The sequence below is a fragment of the Mustela nigripes genome, chromosome 2 (assembly GCF_022355385.1).
Source record: "Mustela nigripes isolate SB6536 chromosome 2, MUSNIG.SB6536, whole genome shotgun sequence".
NCBI lineage: Eukaryota > Metazoa > Chordata > Mammalia > Carnivora > Mustelidae > Mustela > Mustela nigripes.
Genome location: NC_081558.1, coordinates 21,435,524 through 21,455,627, shown reverse-complemented (window position 1 = coordinate 21,455,627; position 20,104 = coordinate 21,435,524). Strand labels below are relative to the sequence as shown.

General features: G+C 54.1%; 2 protein-coding genes across 3 annotated transcripts in view; one reads left to right on the top strand and one right to left on the bottom strand.

Moving 5' to 3' along the window:
• The window catches only part of NISCH (nischarin), a 32,847-nt gene extending 19,286 nt beyond the window's left edge, over window positions 1–13,561 (bottom strand). Inside the window, exons 1-6 of one of the 2 annotated variants that reach the window (XM_059389883.1) lie at window positions 13,376–13,561; window positions 11,180–11,263; window positions 10,430–10,612; window positions 1,747–1,795; window positions 683–846; window positions 206–301 (exon numbers count right to left, since the gene is read on the bottom strand). In XM_059389883.1, the coding sequence (XP_059245866.1) occupies window positions 206–301; window positions 683–846; window positions 1,747–1,795; window positions 10,430–10,612; window positions 11,180–11,263; window positions 13,376–13,471 (672 nt within the window). In that variant the 5' untranslated portion in view covers window positions 13,472–13,561. The remainder of the gene's footprint in view (window positions 1–205; window positions 302–682; window positions 847–1,746; window positions 1,796–10,429; window positions 10,613–11,179; window positions 11,264–13,375) is intronic. The other variant, XM_059389882.1, reaches the window with a different exon arrangement.
• Window positions 13,562–15,028: 1,467 nt separating this feature from the next.
• Window positions 15,029–18,136, top strand: TNNC1 (troponin C1, slow skeletal and cardiac type). The gene is made up of 6 exons (XM_059387841.1): window positions 15,029–15,099; window positions 16,620–16,650; window positions 16,879–17,025; window positions 17,311–17,425; window positions 17,698–17,834; window positions 17,921–18,136. The coding sequence occupies exons 1-6, from the start codon at window positions 15,076–15,078 to the stop codon at window positions 17,950–17,952; spliced, it is 486 nt and encodes a 161-aa protein (XP_059243824.1). The 5' UTR covers window positions 15,029–15,075; the 3' UTR covers window positions 17,953–18,136.
• The last annotated feature ends 1,968 nt before the right edge of the window (window positions 18,137–20,104 follow it).

The window sequence follows — 20,104 nt, the reverse complement described above, 5'->3', positions numbered from 1 at the left end:
GGACCAGCCAAGAGCAGGAGAGGCCCCTCTCTCCAGACCTTCAGGTGGGCCTTACTTGCCTAGCTGGGGTCTATCACACACCGACAAACGCAAAAGCAACGGCGCCTAACGGGTAAACCAGACACTCTCTGGCCGCAGATAATCAGAGGCAAGACCATCCTTGTGGGCTCTGCCCCACCTGGACTCCAAGGGCCCTGGGCCTTACCTCCACCTGGTGAAGAGACTTGAATATTGACAAATCAAAAGGCAGGAGTTGCTCCTGAATGTTGCTGGTCCCAAACGGTCCTTCTGTGCCTGAAACCTGTGGCCAGACACCGGGCTTGAATCAAGGACGCTGCAGCAGCAGCTGTGCAACCTGACTCGCGGTTCTGCTGGGCTACATGGGGCGCAGGAGGCACAAACCTCCGCTCACCACTTGCGGGGTCAACAAAGTTGGCTGAAGCCAAAGTTTAAAGGGGGTACTGGGTAACGACTGCCCCCTGGTGCTCACAGCCAGAAGTGCAGTGCCAAGAACACCAAAGGTGGCCTTCCCCATTCCAGGGCACATTCAGCCACCTTTACACACACACACACACACACACACACACACACACACACACAGGGCCAATGAGTTCCACAGCCCCACTGGGGCTCCATGCCCACAAACGAGTGGCAATCCATGACCAAGCTGCCACAGCTTTACCTTCAGGTACTTAAGGCGACAGGTGAAGTCCAGGATGTGCCCGAGGTCAGTCTTGGCATCCCCACTGGCACAGGTGGGCTTTCCCTGCTGCAGCTGCTCAGTGACCGCATAGAGCTGCAGGGGCCCGATGGCAAAGACCTCGCCAGCCCCCAGGAGCTGTTCTCCTGCAACAGCCATGCCCCCCCGGGTGAGTGCACAGCCCCAGCCCTGGTGTGCAGCCAGGGCATCGGCCCCCCCTGGCCCATAGTCAGCAAGCACTCAGGACGAAGCTATGGTCCTGAAAGCACGCTGGGCACAGAGCAGACCCAGGTCACGTAGTCACAAAGGAGGGAAGGGCCCTGAGACCGTGTGACTGGAGAGCCTCCCTGGGCTGAGGCTGCTTTAGGATCTGTGCGCTGAGATGAAGCCGATGTGAGGCTGCCCAGGGGCAGCAGACCCACCCCACCCCCTCTAACATGCCCACAGCCCGAGGTCAGCTGAGGCCTGAGGGGCCAGCCCAGGCCAGGACCTGCAGGCAGGCAGTGTTCACAACCAGTGCTCGCTCTGGGAGGGCCCAGCCATGTACCCTCGCGTCCTCAGGGCCCTTCTCTGCACGGCCTGGAAGGCAGGCAGTGAGATGCCGGACACGGGGCTGAGCAGCAGGAAGCATTGTTAGCTACTGTCACTAGGCTCTCTGCTGCACGGCCGTGACCCAGGACTGGCTTTTGTTTGATGTCTCAACTCTCTCCGGTAAGGACAGAGCAGAGGGCATCAGCTCACCCACCTTCCAGAACTCCCCCACAGGGCTTTGGGCTACATTCTGAGCCTGGGGTTAGCCACTGACATGGGGACTCAGGAGTCCTAAGGTAAAAGACCACAGCTTAGACCTGGCTGCCTGTGGGGCTGGTGGGCAGGCAGGCAGGCAGGCAGGCTCGGCTGTGGACCAGGCCCTAGGATTTGAGCAAGCATGGGGAGGCGGGCCCTGGTGAAGACTTGTCGGCAGTTCTGGGCCACCCTGGGTCCCTGGCTGCCTGACAGGGCTGGACCAGTGGCACCCACTGTTTCGGGGACTCCTGGCCACACACCTTTTTCAAAGAGCTCCTCAGCCAGTGCCGCGGTGATGCCATTTATCTCCTGCAGAGAAAACAACACACAGTTAGAAAGAGACCCTGTCCCCAGTCGCTGGGACTCACAGTCCCTGCTAGCTACTCTCTCTGCTGCTGCAATGCCAGCTCTCCAGAAAGCTAATAAAACAGAGCTTACAACACACACCAAAAGAGAGAGTAAACTATAAATCAAAGTGCCTAGGAAGGGAAAATGAGTATTTCCAGTCCTGTGGACACATGGAATGTCGCTTCAAAGGAAGAAGGGAAACAGACTATCGCAGCGGCAACAGCATGCCCAGGTACTGGCCGACACAGGAGGCCTGGGAGGCCGGCAGAACCTGGCTGTCCTGACCGTCAACCGGGAAGCAGGCAGCTCCCAAAACCGGCCCCAGAACACCCTGGGAGAGAGCATGACAGAGAAAAGTCCTGTTTCTTCTGAGAGTGACTCTTTCTACTTTCTTTCATGTTCCAAAGGGGCCTGAAGAAAGAGTGAGCGCAGGCTCTCTTCCTGTGCTCATCCGTCAAGCCCTACAACAACAAACCACTAGGCCCCAGGGCCCTAAGCAAGAGGCAGGAAAAGCCGTCCTTTAAGGAGGCCTGAAAGACTGAGCCCGCAGTCATATTAACAGCTGGTGTGCTGGGACCTGAACCGCGCTGGGCATGCTCCGTGGCCCCGACGCCCCATGTGAGAAGATGGTATTTTGAACCCTGTTTCCCAGATGAGCAGACTGAGGTGGGGAGCTGCTGTACTCGCCAATGTTACAAGGCCAGAGAGCAGCAAAGCCACCTGGCCTTGTAGGTTCCCTCTGTACATGATCCACTGCCTCAGCACTTCCGTGTGTGATCCTGGGGAGGGCAGGACCCCAGAGCCCCCAGCCCCACGTCGGGCAGGTAAGAATTTTCATGCATGGCCAGGTGGCAGCCAACAGGACTTTTGGTAAACAGGCCCAGATGGAGGCCGCACGTTGCCTTCATGACTCATGGGAACATCTCTGCCACGAGGACGTGCGAGTCACATGTTGACAGGACTCCACAGGCACCAGGCTGTGGGAGACAGGGTGTCCTTTTCCTGTTTTCCTTTGTGGTCTGTTTGTCTCCCTTTTATCTTTCATACATGATGGATATGCCAAAGGTTGTTTATATGCCGCAAATATCTTCTCCCTGTCCTGCAGTCCTTTTACCTTTGTTTGTGGCGGTTTTCCTGACACACAGAAAGGCTTCATCTGTATAAAAGTTGTTTAATCTGTGATTCTTTTCCTTGGTGACTTTAGGGCTCTTCCCCCATCCCAAGATTATAAAAATATTCCTCTAATTTTTTTCTTTTAAGATTTTATTTATTTATTTGACAGACAGAGATCACAAGTAGGCAGAGAGGCAGACAGAGAGAGAAAGGAAGGGAAGCAGGCTCCCTGCTGAGCAGAGAGCCCGATGCAGGGCTCGATCCCAGGACCCTGAGATCATGACCTGAGCTGAAGGCAGCGGCTTAACCCACTGAGCCACCCAGGCACCCCTAATTTTTTCTCTTAATACTTTATGCTAGCTTTTAAAAATGTGGTTATTTCTCTAAACTGCTCAAAATTCAGTTTACATATAGTATGAGAAGAACCCCCCTTCGACATCACCAGTGGACAAAAAGCCCAGTGGTGGGAAAAATAAGCAAACATGGCCCCAGCGTTAACGGGCGCAGGGTCTGGCAAGATCCAAGGTCAGACGCAAAGGGGCCGCCAGGGCTCCAGCCGGGGAGGAGAGAAGCTCCCCGTTCAGGCTGAAGTTCAACTTCAGTCTCGCTCAACAACTGAAACTCCACGACAGTTTCCGTGAGTGCAGTGAAGAATTGAAGATTAGTAAGAGCCTGGAATGATCCAAACACTGGTTTCTCTACCAACAGTTTCAAGTGCTGTGGCTGGGATCTAAACCAGCGCTTCTCGGCCCACTGCCGTGAAAGAGGCAGGCTCTTGAGCAGCAATTCTCAGGCCCATGCTAGTGACACTAGGGCTCCCAGAAGGTCTCCCTCCGGAAGGGGATCCCTGCCCTCCATCTGCAACTAACAGTGTTACACTTCTTTGGGCAGCTGAGCTCAATGTCCCCTAAGGGGACAAGGCCGGTATTTCTGGAGAGTACGGAAAGCTGCAAGATAGCGAGGGCCAAGGGATCATGCTAAGCAGAGGGCGGGTTTTTTTTGTTTTGTTTTGTTTTGTTTTTTAACTTCTGAGCCATTTTAAAAAGCAAACTATGTGACAATTCCTCTCCACTCCTCAGGGCACAGGAAGTACACGCTGCTGTAACATTGTCTACTTTTGCAACACTACCTACTTTGTTCGCCAGGCTCATCTCCACCTGCGGAGACTTCATCAGAGAGCACACAGGGATGCGGCGGCCCCTGAGTCCAGAGCACAAGCCTTCTATGAGAAGCACTTCGTTGGCTTCCTCAGAACTCTGGTTAAGCCAGCCTGACATGCAGAGCAAAGGTGTGCAGAGTCGGTACTCCCCAATATCCCCGCCCCGGTCTAAGTCACTGCAGATTCTGCTGGGAAGTCACCCGTGGGGACAGGTGACTCCCACACACCTCACCCAACCTAGGCGGAAGGGACCTAAAGTGCTTCGGGGTGCCACAAATGTCTGAACTGAGATGTGTTTTTAAAAAAAGACATTCTTTATACCTCAAAAAAAAAAAAAATCAATTAAAATCAAATCAACGGGGCACCTGGGTGACTCAGTTGTTAAGTGTCTGACTTCGGCTCAAGTCATGATCTCAGGATTCTGAGATCGGGCCCCTCATCAGGCTCCCTGCTCGGTGGGGGGCCTGCTTCTCCCTCTCCCACTCCCCCCTGCTTATGTTCCCTCTCTCACTGTGTCTCTGTCAAATAAATAAATAAAATCTTTAGAATTAATTAATTAAGCTACTTAAAAAACCAGTACCACCCAACCGTAAATATCCTATGGTCCCATCAGCCAGCTGCCTGCCAGGATCCCGAGCTGCGGTGCGCCCTTGGGCAGCAGCGTGAGCGGCACACACACCCCCAAACTGGTCGGGGTGTAGCTCGGCGGCTACCACTCTGTGTGTGTCCACACACACAGAGCCTGCCACAAGTACACCCTGCAGCACCTGTGCCTGTGCCCAGGAATGACCCCAGGCCAGCCCAACACTCCTGCCTGGCGCACACTCCCGCACAGAGCCCTGGTTAATGGGGCACAGACTAGGGACTCAATCACACGTCACTGTGTGATTCACACACACAGGCGAAGGGGCAGAGGCAGGGCAGGACCCCATGTAACTCTTATTTCCTGACTGTGGTGAGGCATTCTAGGAGGGCTCAGGTATGTTATGTGCAATATGGCTTTAAGTAAAAATAAAAATTCCCTATTGAGAGATTCAAGCCTCAAGTTCACCGGAGAGCTCCAAGGCCATAAGCTGCAGGGAAATCTGTCAGCACTTACAGCCTCAGTACTTTGCAGCTCAGACAAAGGACACAGGTGGACGGTAAGGCTAAGGTTAAGATGGTAACAGTTTGGGGCACCTGGGTGACTCAGTCAGTTACGCATCCAGCTCTTGATTTCCACTCACATTATGGTTGTGGGGCCAGGAGATTGAGGCCACATCAAGCTTGGTGCAGAGCGTGGAGCCTGCTTAAGATTCTCTCTCCCCCCCTCCCTCTGCCCCTTGTGCACTCTCTTAAAAAAAAAAAAAAAAAAAAAAAAGCTTAAAGGGTCAGGAAACTGCCTCCTGAGCCACTGGTTGACATCCTGCCTCAAAATGGTATGCTAGAAATCCTTTGTGGGGTCCACGTCTTTGAATTTGAAAACCTCTGCTCATGGGGTGCTGGGATGAGGTCTGTCACAGAGACCTCCAGCAGTGCTGAGTCACAGCTGTCTAGAGACAAAGAGCCCGGCAACAGCCCCAGTGCCAAGGGGTGCCCTCTCACAGCAACACAGGGCTGCCCTGGCCCCTACATGCCCCATCTCAGAGTTGGCCTCGGAGAGAAGGGCTGCTTTCTTTCCTTGCCATCAAAACCCACACTGCAAAAAAATGAAGTTGGAACCCCTTACCTCACACCATAAATAAAAACTAACTCAACATGGATGAAAGACCTAAATATAAGTGCTAAAGCTATAAACTTGAAGAAAACCAAGTTGTAGATTTCTGTAACCCTGGCCTAGGCAGTGGTTGCTAAGAACATCCAAAACACAAGTGACCAAAGGAAAAAAAATGAATGAACCCAAGTTCATCAAAATCTCAAACTTTTGAATTTCAAAGAACACTATCAAGAAACTGAAAAGATAATTCACACAATGGAAAAAATCATTTGCATATCACATTTCTGGTAAGAGCCTAATATGCAGAATATATAAAAACAAAAACAAAAACAAAAAACTACAGTGCCTGGTGGCTCAGTGGGTTATGCCTCTGTCTTCAGCTCAGGTCATGATCTCAGGGTCCTGGGATTGAACCCTGCATCAGGCTCTCTGTTCAGCAGGGAACCTGCTTCCCTCTCTCTCTGCCTGCCTCTCTGCTTACTTGTGATCTCTGTCAAATAAATAAATAAAATATATATTAAAACAAAACAAAAACTGTAACTCAGGGCACCTGTGTGGCTCAGTTGTTAGGCATCTGCCTTTGGCTCAGGTCATGACCCTGGGTTGCTGGGATGGAGCCCCACATAGGGCTCCCTGCTCGGCAGGAAGCCTACTTCTCTCTCCCTCTCTCACTCCCCTTGCTGTGTTCCATCTCTCACTGTCTCTCCCTCTCTGTCAAGTGAATAAAATCTTTAATAAAAAAATAAAATAAAATAAAATAATAAAAAAATTTTTAAAAAACCTGTAACTCAACCACAAAAACACAAGTAACCTAATTTTTTAAAGTGCCGAGGACATCTGAGTACCTGTCTCCGATGAAGATATGCAAATGATGAATAAGCATATGAGAAGAGGCTCAGCCTCGTTAGGGAAATGGATATCACGCAATACTGCTTCATGCCCACCAGGATGATTATCAAAAAAGTGGGCAGTAACAAGTCTGACAAGGATGTGGGGAGATGAGAACCTGCTCACTGCTGATGGGAATGTAAAACGGTGCTGCCACTATGTTAAAAAATTTGGCAGTTCTTCAAAAAGCTAAAGTTACCATATGACCCAGCAATGCTACTCTTTAGGCATACCCAACAGAAAGGAAAACCTATGTCCACACAAAACCTTACATAAGAATGTCCACAGCAGCATTATCTGTACTAGCCAAAAAGTGGAAACCACCCAAACATCCATCAACTGATGGATAATGTTGTAATTGGCAGAATATGACTCAGGCAAAAAGGACCAAAGTACAGTACAAATGGACCTTGAAAGCATCATGCTAAGTGAAAGCAGCCCATCACAAAGGCCATATTTGTATGTTTCCATTTTTATGAAATGTCCAGAACAGGCAAATCTGTGGGGACAGAATGTACATTAGTGATTGCTGATGGGTACAAGGTTCCTCTTCAGAGTGATGAATGTTCTGGAATTAGTAGGAATAGCTGCACAATTCTACGAATATACTAAAACAGGGAATTGTGTACTTTAAATATTTGGGGTTTTTGGTTTTTTTTTGAGATCTATTTATTTGAGAGAGAGAGAGAGTGTACGTGCAAATGGGGGGAGGGGCAGCGGGAGAGCCAGAGAGAGGGAAGCAGAGTCCCCACTGAGTTGGATCTCAGGACCCTAAGATCACGAAATCAAGAGTTGCGTAGGCAGAGAAGCAGGCAGAGAGAGAGGGAAGCGGGTTCCCTGCTGAACAGAGAGCCTGATGCAGGGTTCAATCCCAGGACCCTGAGAGCATGACCTGAGCTGAAGACAGAGGCAGGTGCCCCAGGAATTGGATATTGTATAAAAGTGAATTCTGGGATTCCTGGGTGGCTTAGTCAGTTAAGCATCTACCTTTGGCTCAGGTCATGATCCCAGGGTCCTGGGATTGAGCTCCAGGTTGGACTCTCTGCGCATCAGAGAGCCTGCTTCTCCTTCTCCTGTTCCCCCTGCTTGTGCTCTTTCTCTCTCTCTCTCTGACAAGTAAAATATTTTAAAGAAAAAAAGGCAAACTACTTTAAAAAAATGAATTTTATGATATGTAAAGTATATTTTAATAAAGAAAAAACCCACGCTCCTGACAACCAGGGTTCCCTGCGTCCACCCTGTCAGCCCCATTAAGAAGTGGAACATGTTGAGAATAATTTCAGAGAGGACACTGAAGGGACAAAGGCTGGCAGAAATATTCCCTAAGAACCCCCAGCCTATAGAAAAGGCTGACAAATCTTTCAGGCCCTCGTTGTTCAAACTCATTTGAAGGTTTAGTGGTTCTCAGGTGAGATTTCGCCCCTCGGGGGGATACTTGGCAATGTGTGTGGCCATTGTGGCTGTCACAACCTGGGGTGGCTATCAGCACCTAGAGGCCAGAGATGCTGCTCAACAGCGCATGGGACAGTCCTCGCGACAATTATCCACCCCTAACAGTCAACTGTGCTGCAGCTGAGAAACCGTGATTTAATTTCACAATGGGTCAGGCAGTTCTCAAAAATCCTTGGATTTATATAACCCAGGGGCCCTTCTGAACAGTAATTTCAATATGTCCAAACCGTTCCAAGCAGTAAAATATGCCTCAACACAGAAGCTCAGAGATGTGGGCCGGCCAGCGCAGGGCCACCTCAGGCAAACGGCTCTCCAATGAGCAGTCCAGGCCTTTCCATGCTGGGGGCAGGGCAAACACGCTCCTCAAAGACCCAGGTCTTTAGCCACAAAGTGCACTTTCAAAGGGCTGCTTTTCAACTTTTATCCTTAAATGGCTAACCAAAACTTCCTTAAAGAACAGCATTTCCTAAAATACTAACCGGTAAAGCATCTGAAATGCTCTCGTAAGGAATGGAAATTTTTCCTCACATAAGGAAGTATATGTGAAAAAAAACATCTACAACAGGAAACTGCCATGGACACAGTTGTTGGTAAGCACTGAATAAAATCCAAAGCACATATATATAGATACAGCCCATCTGTAAATGCCACCCATTTTCCGCAGCCCCTCCAAGCTTAGTGACCCAACACTAGCATCGTCACCAAATTTCCTGGCTCTGTCTAGCACTCCAAAAAGGGTTCATCTGTCTTCTCTGAAAGCACTTCAAGGAAGTTGTGTTGTAAACGCATCTGAGCCTTTAAGACCACAATCCACAGGTCCCTTCCTGAAAGCTGAGCCTGAAAAATGGAGTGGATTCCTTCGTATCTTCACCACATAAAAAGAAAACATGTCAATTATCCAAAAATCTATCACCCAGAGATTAACTACTTCTAGTCCTGTGATGTATGATCTTTCAGAATTTTCCTAGGCAAATATACTCATGTTAATTTCTTTTCATATAATGAGGACTGTATCCTACATATCCATTTTATGGCACCCTTATTTCCTGTAGTAACATACTTATTTACCTGTGTCAACAAATCCACAGCTGCGCCATCATTTTCTTTCTTTTTTTTTTTTTTAAATATTTTATTTATTTATTTGACAGACGGAAATCACAGAAGCAGGCAGAGAGAGAGGAGGAAGCAGGCTCCCTGCCGAGCAGAGAGCCTGATGTGGGGCTCGAACCCAGGACCCTGGGACCATGACCTGAACCGAAGCCAGAGGCTTTAACCCACTGAGCCACCCAGGCGCCCCTGCACCATTTTCTAGTGGAATATCTGGTTACAGGGTAGTACCCCTTGATTTTTTTGGAAAAACGCCTCCTACTGGACTTTTTAAAAACATTTTTTTATATGAGAGAAAGAGAAACACAGAGAGAGAGAGAGAGAAAGCACGGGCCTGAGAGGTGCGAGGAGCAAAGGTGAAGAGGGAGGGAGAATCCCAAGCTGACTCCCCACTGAGTGCAGAGCCCAATGAGGGGCTGGATCCCACAAGCCTGAGATCACTAACCTGAGCTGAAACTAAGAGTGGGTAGTCCAACTGAATGCGCCACCCTGGCACCTCTCCTATTGGACTTCTGATTGTTTTCAGAATTTCGCTCCTATCCTGGAACGTACCTATGTCCTATTCACATGTGCCTGATTGCTTCCCCCCCAGAATAAATTCTCAGAAGTGGAACTGTTCGCCGTTTTTAACGTTTGGGTTTCACACGGCCGAACTTCCCTCCACGAAGTGTGACAACTCATCCTGCTACCAGCAGCCCGTGAAAGTTGTCCAGCCATCCGGAGCCGCTCCGGAACACACTCCCAGTGGAGTCTATCTACCCACCCTCAGCAGCTCGGACCCTAAAGATGCCCTCCGATGGCCATACTTTGCCAACACAGGCTCATTCCTTGGCCCCGAGCTGTGAACCAACAATGAAACTGTCCTCCTCTACACCAGCTCTGGCAGCTGTTTCTACTCTACCCCCGTCCATTTGGTAAACTAGCTTAAATACCCACAGGCTGTTTCCATACACAAAACGCCATGTGGTAAAGGAAAACCTCTCTGCGGCCATGGTCTTATGCAAAGCAAATCTGTCAATAAAAATGTTTCTGCCCACATGCCACCGGAGCGATGTTCCCCATCTTCTAACCTCAGGGTCCAACTCCAGCCCGCCTCCCCTGAAAGCTGAGGCTCACGCTGGTTTGCCGCCTCAAGCCTGGTGGTGGTGGGCTGGCAGGAGAGACCCAGAGAGGAACTTACGTAGAGATGAAAATGTAAGAAGTGGGCCAGCACACTGGGGGCCACACCAGGGAAGGCGGCCAGGAGTGTCTGCAGGTAGACCTCCAGATCCTTCTCCCTCTTTTCCACCAAGCTTCTCGAGTTTTTCCCAATGATCTTTTTAGGTGGAAGCAGATTTTTATCTATTTTCTTTTCTGCAACCAGCTGTAAGAAAAGAGAAGCATGGTCAACCACAGCCCCAGAGGGTCTGCCACAGTGCAGGATCCAAGACAAGCTGCCTGAGGACAGGTGCTCGACCAACTCCCACAGCGCCTTCTGGCAGTGGTATCAGAATCACTGATTCAACCTGGACATCTGGAATTTGGCCTCATCAGACATACCAGGACAAATGCAGACGAGGAGATCCATCTGGAGCCTGCAGAGACAGAAAATACCTCCAGGCTCCTCAAAACCCTCATCTTTTACAAACCAGAATGAACGCCCATCAGGGCAGCGACCTGTTTTTAAAGCACTCATGCTGCAAACGACCCAGAGAAAGGTGGCTCTCTCCCAAACCAAAGAAAGAAATGGAATCACAGTGAAGTATTAAAGTAGGGGCTCTGGAGTAGCTGTAGTCAGATGGAGCAAGTTTAAATCCGTTCCCGCCCTGGGAAACTGACCCTTACAGACATGGAGCCGGTTCGGCCCTCAATTTAACGTGTGCCAAAATGGAAATGCAGCCTAAAAGCCCCCCAAGGCCTGAGACACAGAATCCCAGTTCTCAAGAGTTACCTTTTCATGTAGATCGTAGAAATCGCTGTAGCGGTGCTTGACTGTCCATTCGTGGCTGCCATCAGTGACCTGGATGATATAAACCTACAAAGGAGAAACCGACAAGTCCTCGCCCAGCCAGACACAAGGAAAACCCCCGTCCTCCCCTCAGCAATTGCGGCAGACCACCCGGAACCCCCTGGCCAAAGTCAGGCTGCCCTTGCCAGCTAGTCTCTGCAGCTGACCGTTGCTAAACAGCAGGACCCCTCACAGCTTCCTCCATGATCCTAGCACCAGCTGGCAGGCACCTGGGAGCAATCGGGGGTCTATTCAACAATGAGGAACAAGCCATCTCTTTAGTTTTTTACTTCCAGCCTCCAGCCTGAGCTGCAGGCCAGGCCACCCACTCCCAAGAGCGACAGAACAGGGTGGGGTCTGGCAGGACTAGCTTTTCTGCTGTTATTATTTCTCTAGTTGCCCTGACTATATTCTAGAAGCAAGTCCCTTCGCAAGGCTTTCAGCCGGTTCCTGGCTAGGATTTCTGCTGCTGAGCCAGGCGTCAGAGCGCTAAGAAGCTGACGAGAGGGTGGGGGGAAGGGCAGTGATGAACCATCAAGACCAGCAGAACGCTTAGCGGGGTTAAGGGAATGGGTCTTGGAGTCAAGGAAGACCAGAGTTTAAAATCTGATTCTGCCATTTCTTGGCTGGCTTATGTAAGTGACTAGGAGCCTAAATTCTCTCTGAGCCTCAGTTTCTACATCTTAAAAATTTGATAGGATTAGTAACTGAATAAAGTAATTCAAGCAAACGCCTTGCACAAGGTCTGACATGCAGCAAGTGTTCAACAAAAGGTGTCTTAATAATATTAATAATAATCAGCACACGGAGACAATCCGTCAGATCAGCCTGGATCACCATGTCCCCCATACCCATGAAGGCGGGGCTCAGCTCTCCGAAATAGGGAGAGCTTTTTAGAGATGACGTCCTCACTGAATGAGCTCATGGGCGATGGCCTGCCAGCCATCAGCTCAGAAACCTCAAGGTTCACCTGGTAAGCGCCCCCCCCCCCACCCAGTCCCAGTGTCCCGCCCCTCTCTGCAGCAAGCAGGGAAGGGGGAGGAGAAATCATCAAATCAGCTGAAACCTCCAAGGAAGAGCAGCCATTTCTCCAGGGCCGGCCTGTTGCTCCAGGATCCGCCCCCAGCCCCTTCCCAGCCTGCCAGCTTCCCTCCCCCTCCTGCCGCCCAGGAAAGGAAAAAGAGCCAGAGAAATGACCCTCAGGAGGAGGGTTAGGATGAGGGCCAAAGGGGTGGGGTGAAGGCAGGGCCAAAGCACCCCCCCCAACTCTCCACCCTCAGGGAACAAAGAACAGGAGGCTGGGAGATGCTCAATACGCCCCCACCCCAAGGCTAGTCCCTGCCAGACCCAAAAGCCTGGCGACCAACTCCATCCAGATCCAGAAAAGCCTCCCAACTCCATCACAGTCTGGAACTCCACCCCCCTTTTCTGTTCTCCACCTCCCCCACAGCCCTGAAGTGTGTGGGCGGCTAGTTGCCTCAACAGGCTCCCTTCGCCCAAAGCCATGAAGACCCCTGAGGTTCCTGGGTCTTACACTTTCAGCCCAGAGCGACCACCTCAGGTCCCCCGTGTCACGGCTCCATTCCTCCCCCAATCTGGTCTCTGCCTGACTCCCAAAGCCTTGGGGCTCCAGATCGCCCCTCATTTTTAAAGCAAAGCTCAACTGCGACCCCAACCTCCACCCCCCCAGATCAAGGCCCCGTTCCGTCTTCTTCATGGCCTGCAGGACCCCGAACCTTTTCCCGACCATCCATCAGAGACCCCCTCCCCCTCCCGGACCCCCTGTCACGTACTCCCGGGCCGGCGCCCCTCCAGGCCTAGAGAATCTAGAAGGGCCTCCGCCTCATCTAGACTCCCGTCTTCTGCAGACCCTCTTTATCCCCAGATCTTCCCCAACGCTAGCCTTCATTTCTGAAAGCGTCCCCCTTCCCCAAGCTCCCTCCCTGCGACCTACCCCCGGCCCCTGTTCCTGGACCTGCGAAACCCATACCCGTTCCCCAGATTGCCCTCCTCGAAATCGAGGCCCCCGCTACCCCATCCTCCCCGATGGCGGGGCCCAGATCCCCTCAGTAGCCCCCGACTTGGGACTCAGGGTTCCAGCCGCCACCCCCAGTTCTGGCGCCCGCGCCCCCTGCACACCGTATACGTGTCCACGAGCTCAGAGCCCACAACCCGCGCCTCCTTGACCGGCTCGGCCTCACGCTCCGGCCCGAAGCTGCGCGCCACAGCCGCCATGTTTCGGGCTCCGCTGCTGCAGCCGCCACCGCCGGGCGCAGACTGGCAGCAGTAGGGGGCGGGGTCAGCGTCCCACCGCCCCCTCGCCCCCACCGCCCCCCGCCCCCGCCGCGCGCCGCGCAGCCATCTTGGCCCCGCCGCCACTCTCGCCCTCGCCCCGCCCCTCGCGCGTAATTGGCAGCAGCCGCCGACAGCGCGCGTGCGCAGTTCGCAGAGGCCTGTGTGCTTGTGTAATTTGTGAGCGGAGCTTGTGGCGTTCTCCGCAGCCCCGGGGAAACTGAGGCACCGTGCCGGGGAAGCTCTGGGCATTGTTACTCGATGCCGGCGAAGGGAGGACGGAAGACCTCGCACCTTCCGGGCTACCCGAAGCAAGTCACTGCTCCATCCGGCCTCTGTTTCCCCTCCAGAAAAGGGGCAGTAATCGCGCCGGCCTGGTTCTCCGGCTTTCTCCCTGTAGGGCACAAGAGGATTGAACGAGATGAAATGAGCTGTGCTTGAGAGCTCAAGCTGGACAGAGTAACTCTGCGCCAGTTCCTAACCACTCTGAGACTTGGAGACCTCCTCTATTATGTGGGGATAATCCATGCAAGGCACAGCGCTCAGGGCAGGGAGCTGGTGTAGTCATCGAGAGGGGGCTCTGCCTTTGGGTAGAAGGAAGCGATATGTGCTGGTCGTTGAGTGCAAGACCCCCAGATGCTGTCCTGCGGGAGCTCAGAAGGTGGTGGGGGCAGGCTGGCCCTGGGTCCAGAAGCCACAGTGCTGGAATAGGGAAGGGCAGACACAGAGATGGAGCCCCAAGCCAGGGGAAGACCAGGACCCCAAAGAGGGAGATAGTAACAGAGCTGGAGGGGAAGAGCCTAGCACAGATGGGGCATCTGTAGGTGTGTTCATTGACTAAATGCAACTTACCCAAACTCAGAGCTAGTACTGCTCTCCCTGGGGAGATGAGAGGTCTTGGGCATGGATGCTCTAACACCCCTGGCTGAAGGGTTACAGATAGCTCTGTGCTAAGGTGGGTCAATGACTTCTTTCTCCAATGTTACAGAGCAACGTACTCTGAGCTTGGCATTTGAGGCTTCTCCTGGCAGGTCCTCTCCTTGCATACTGCTGGCCAGTATTACCCCCTCCCCAATAGGTTTAGCTTAAGACAGGGGCTGCCAAGTCAGCCATACTCTGAGCAAGTCACTAGCCCTCTAGGAGCCTCCGTTTCCGCATCTGAAAAGTGAAAATAATATTGCCCACTTCCTTGATTGGAGCTGAGCTGCTGTGTGTCTAAGGGCCTGGCCTGGGGCCCACTACTTTGCAGCACCTGTCCTTTCCTTGGCTCGAGTTTTCATTCATTCAAGAAACCTTTCCGGAGAGTCCCCTGGGAGCCATGGAGGACAGAGGGGAAAAGATGTGGTCCTTGCAGCCCTTCATCTGCTCCCTGCACTGGGCAGAGGACACAGGGACTCAGGCCAGCCTGAGATCACCAGGGCTGGGGGAGGGGGTGGAGGATACTGCACGCAGGGGTGGGCTGGGCTGGCCGGGAATGCGGTGGGGCAGGGCTATTTAAGCCCAGGACTGGCTGGCAACCCCAGCAGCCTGCCCTGTGAGCCACGAGCATGGACGACATCTACAAGGCTGCGGTGAGGGACTGGGCAGGGCTCAGGGCTGGAGTGGGTGGGCCCACTGGGGGCTCACTCAACTCACGCTGGGGGGTGAGGTCATCCCACAAAGGTGGTGGGGGACCCAGGAGAGGGCCCGTGCAACTTTCAGCCCAGGCCTTCAAGGGGATGGTGGATTGGGCATTCCAGTTCTGGGGTGCGGAAGGAGTCAGGGGTTCAGGGTCTGGAGAGGAGCTTTTAGGTGGGTGGAGGAAGTCCCTGCTTTTAGCATCATGTCTGCTCCTGTCTCCAAGTGTCTGTAGTCTGTGTCACTGTCTTCTAGTCACATCTCCCTTCACTCGTGTCTGTGGTCTCTGGATCTTTGCCTTTCTCAGACTTTCCATCTCTTTGTTGCTCCTAGCTGCCCCTCTTAATCTGCTGCTGTCTCCCTGTCCCTCCTCCCCAGTCCTGCCCCTCACACTCTGCTTCTCACACTTCTAATCCCCCACCTACCTCCAGTTCTTCGGAAGGCTGCAGATGCTGTGGAGGGTGGGACAGGAGCTTGAGGAGGGGGCTGGAGAGCCAGAATCCTGAGCTGGAGAAGGGGCTCAGAAGTCTGAGGCAGGCAGGGAAGCCCTAGGCGTGGGGGAGAGTCAGCAGAAAAGGAATAGAGAACCGGGGCTACAGCCGCCATCAGGCGTAGCAGGCTTGGGGCTCAGTGGTTTAGCCAGGGGTGAGTGCTGGAGAGTAGTCACCCCAAGTCCCTGCCGCATCCTAGGGTCACTGAGGGGCTTCAGATACTAGTCCCTCCCAGGAGTCGGGGGTGTTGCTGACCTGCCCCTGCCCCAGAGCCAAGGACATTCGGCCCAGACAACTGTCCCCAAGGGAACCCCTCCCTCAGCCCTGGGAATACAGCTCCACTCCCCGGCCGGAAGAGCTACAGCTGGCTCTGGGGCTGTCCCTGCCTATCCTGCAGGAGTCCATGGAGCTGGGGGAGGGAAGCCCTCCACCCTGTGCCCATACAAGGCCTGGTGGGGCTGGGGACTAATTTTGGCTCCTGAGGCACCAGCAGGCCAGGGGGCCAGATAACGCTGCCCCACCCCCTGCATGCCAGAGTCCCCAGAACAATCACCAGGTTTAACTTTGTTCCCCATTAAAAATAGCCCAGTGGCCATCCCGGTCAGGTTACAGTGGATGGCTTTGCCTATCCTCACACTGGTTTTATTGTCCCAACCTGAGGGACAGCTGTCCCTCAGGCCACCCAGCTTGGATTTCAGCAGGGGCGCCAAAAGGGCACTTGAGTGGTCACTGACTATTGTTACTCAGGGTCACCTTGGCCCTGGAGGGGGCACCCACCTGTCACCCTGGCCCTAAGCCCAGCCTCAGTGAGGCCAGCTGGGTCACCTCAGGGCTTTGGCGGGTAGGGAGGGAGGAGTGAGGACTGTGACCTGGGAATGCCCTGCCTCTTCCTGCCTTCAGTTTCCCCATCTGTGGAATGGGTTGATTTCCTTAACAGCAACTAACTCCTGAATCTGAATCCTGAGACTTCCTTTTCTCTCTAGGTAGAACAGCTGACAGAAGAGCAAAAAAATGGTGAGTGCTCCAACACATATGGGGGTACAGTGGTGCCGGGCTGGGAGAGCATAAGGACCCCAGAGGCTGGGGTCCCTCTTACTATGACCTCAGAGGTCTTGGAGGGAAATGGGCAATTGGCAGGTAGCCCCAGAGGTCTGGCCTTCTGGGGTCCCGGCTTCTGAGCCCTGGCCACCCTGTAACTCCCCCAACCATCTCCCCTCCCTCTCCCCCTGCCTTCGGACACAGAATTCAAGGCAGCCTTTGACATCTTCGTGCTGGGCGCCGAGGATGGCTGCATTAGCACCAAGGAGCTGGGCAAGGTGATGAGGATGCTGGGCCAGAACCCCACACCTGAGGAGCTGCAGGAGATGATTGACGAGGTGGATGAGGACGGTGAGCCCTCCTACCCGCCCCCCCAACCGCCCCCACGGCCCCAGACCCGCCTCAGCCTCAGCTTGCTTGGGACCCGAGTCCTGGCTCTGCCACTCATTACTCGGTGCCCTTGAGGGAACCTGTTAGCCTCTCTCAGCCTCAGTCATGTCATCTATGAAATGGGCATGACGACCGCACTCATCTCATAGGGTTGCTATAAGGGTGCGTGCAGGGGACAACACCAGGGCTCAGCGTTGAGAGCATTCTAGCCATCCCTCACTGATGGCCATGCCGCGCCCCTCGCAGGCAGCGGCACAGTGGACTTCGATGAGTTCCTAGTCATGATGGTTCGGTGCATGAAGGACGACAGCAAGGGAAAGTCTGAGGAGGAGCTGTCGGACCTCTTCCGCATGTTTGACAAGTGAGTGCGCCTCCCTGGACCTCTGACCCTGACCCTAGCTGAGGCAGGGAAAGGGGACAGTCTTGTGACCTCAAGGCCTCAGTCTCCCATTCTGTGCAGTGGGAGAATGGGATGTCCCTCTTCCCAGCAGCCCCGCCTTGCCTCCTGCGGTCATGGGTGGGGCTGCCTCTTCCCTTCCTCTAGCCTGCACCAGGAGCTCTAAGGTTCGCTTCCTCCCTCCCCCCTGCCCCTTTCCACCTGCTCCCCCCCACCCCCGCCCCGCCACCACCCAGAAATGCTGATGGCTACATAGACCTGGACGAGCTGAAGGTGATGCTTCAGGCTACAGGCGAGACCATCACGGAAGATGACATCGAGGAGCTCATGAAGGATGGTGACAAGAACAACGATGGCCGCATTGACTATGACGGTGAGGGGGCGCTGCTGTGCCGGGCCCCTGCTACCCACACCTGGCCAGACCCCTTCTCTGACCTGGGCCTGCTCCTCTCTTCACAGAGTTCCTGGAGTTCATGAAAGGGGTGGAGTAGACACCAGCCCTCGCCCGGAGCTGCCGGTGCCACCTTCCAACTCCAGCCGGGCCCTGGGGTGGGGGCAAGGGGCTGGGGTCCCCAGGATGTGAGCTTGGGTGTGTTGTCGACCCTCCCAAGGAGGGGGTGGGCCCTCCCTGACTGCCTCCCCCAGCCCTGTCGTAGGGAATGCGATTAAAGCTCTGCTCCCTGGATACCTGCTGTCTGGCTTTCATACCCCAGGGGGCTGTGGGTGCTCTGAAGTCCATTTCCTGCTTGCACTCCACCTGTCCCCCTACACCGTCTTCTACCAGCGGGCTTAGGTCGGGTTGGAGATGACGGTGTTCCATGGCTCAGTGGCTCCTTTCTAGGACTGCTGATGCCCAGGCCCCATCTCCAGAGTTTCAGCATTTGGACTTGGAGTGGCCCAGGAATCCACAGTGAACATGCTCCTGGGGGATGTGGCTTTGGTCGCCAATGGGCAGCTGAGAGGTCCTGTGCTTGGAGAGAGCAGAGCACCCTGCTAGGCCCTGGAGGCCACTTGGCATGGCAGCCCAGCTCCTTCTCAGCTCCGGTTGTGGAGAAGCGGGTTGCTCTGGGGGCTCAGTGGGCTGTGGCACTTGCATTTCACACTAGTGGCACTGCCTGCCCAGGAATGAGGGGCACACCATCTGCTCTCCCTCCATTCACCCATTTGCCAAGTGAGGGGCCCAGAGAGGTGCAGGGACCTGTCAAGGTCATCAGTGAGTCTGGTGACCGACAAAGACAAGTGGCTTCCAGCCCGGGGCTCTGTCTGATACACCAGGTCCACACCGGTGTAATTTCCAGTTCCCTTGAACCTTGGAGGCTCCAGCAGCCCACTGTCCCTTCCTGATGGAATGGAAATGTAAGGCTTGGTGGCTCTCAACTTAGTGGGGGTCAGAGCAGTGGCACTGGCCTTGAAGAGGGTGGCAGCAAGGACATGGCGGTGTCAGCAGTGGTGCTCGCAGAAGCGACAGCTGGCCATGGTGTGCAGGCTCCAGCCAGAATGCCAGCAGCTGTCCTTGCTCCACCCAGCCACTCCGAGGCCTCTCCACCTGTGCCCTGGCCTTGGCATTCTCCAGACAGGCTCAGCATTCCGGAGACAGTCTTGGAATTCTGGAGATGCCTCCAGCGGAGGCCAGAGCTACGGGAGCTCTCCGGCTGCCGGAGAGCAGTGGGGTCCCTTCAGGCCTACCCTCGGGAGCTGGAGAACTCAAGGACCTGTGCGTTGTACCGCGGAGCAACGACATCCTGGGAGAGGAAGCAGAGCCGCCGTGGGCCCACCTGCCCTGGTCATATCCCTACCCTGTGCCCGGCATGGGCCGGATGCTGCAACCATTCAGAGGGAGGCTCTGTCCCTAATTTCATGAAATTGACCATCAGCTCAGGAAGACAAGAGGGTGATGAGTGCAGCGAGGGAATCGGTGTGGTGCTGGAATGGGGATTATGGAGACACGGTGGCCACGAGGCAGGAGTGGTATGGGATCCTGGATGATGTGCATTTCTGGTGGGCCAGTCACAGAAGAGAGAGTGAATCTTCTGTACGTGTCCAAGTCGCGATGCCTCTGGGACAGGGTGGTGAGCATATCCAGGTAGGGCTGGAGCTAAGTGAGGGGGCAGAGAGTGCTCTGCAAAGCCACGTGTCCTGAGTAAGAAGGGCTTTCCCGGCCCCGGGCCCTGTGAGGCCCCTGGGGAGACTGAGTATAGACAGGTGGATCTCTACCTCACCCGCCATCCCATGTGGGTAGTCCAGGAGAGGAGGTGCGGCCAGGGGGATGGGAGAGATCCTGGCTGAATGAGGAGTCCCGGGAGCCAGGAGGGAAGGGTGGGGACATTGAAATCTGCTGGTGGCCCTGGGGTTAGGGACCTGGAGGCCCCCCGAGGTCTTGACCATGTGGCCACGAGGGTTTCCTTGGAGCCCGACTGGAGAGGACCAAAGGAACGAGGTGAGATAAAGGGAGCTGGTGGGCATGGACAACACTGGTGCAGCTTTACAGGAAATGCGCCAGAGCTGTGGGGAGACCTGGAAAACAGGGAAGCTCCTTTAAAGGTGGGGTAGGGGAATGCGTGGGGCGGGAAGAGGGGACCCCGAGTGAGGCTGGCAAAGGATGATGCGTGATGCAGGGGTGAGGCTGCAGAAGGTGAGAGGTTA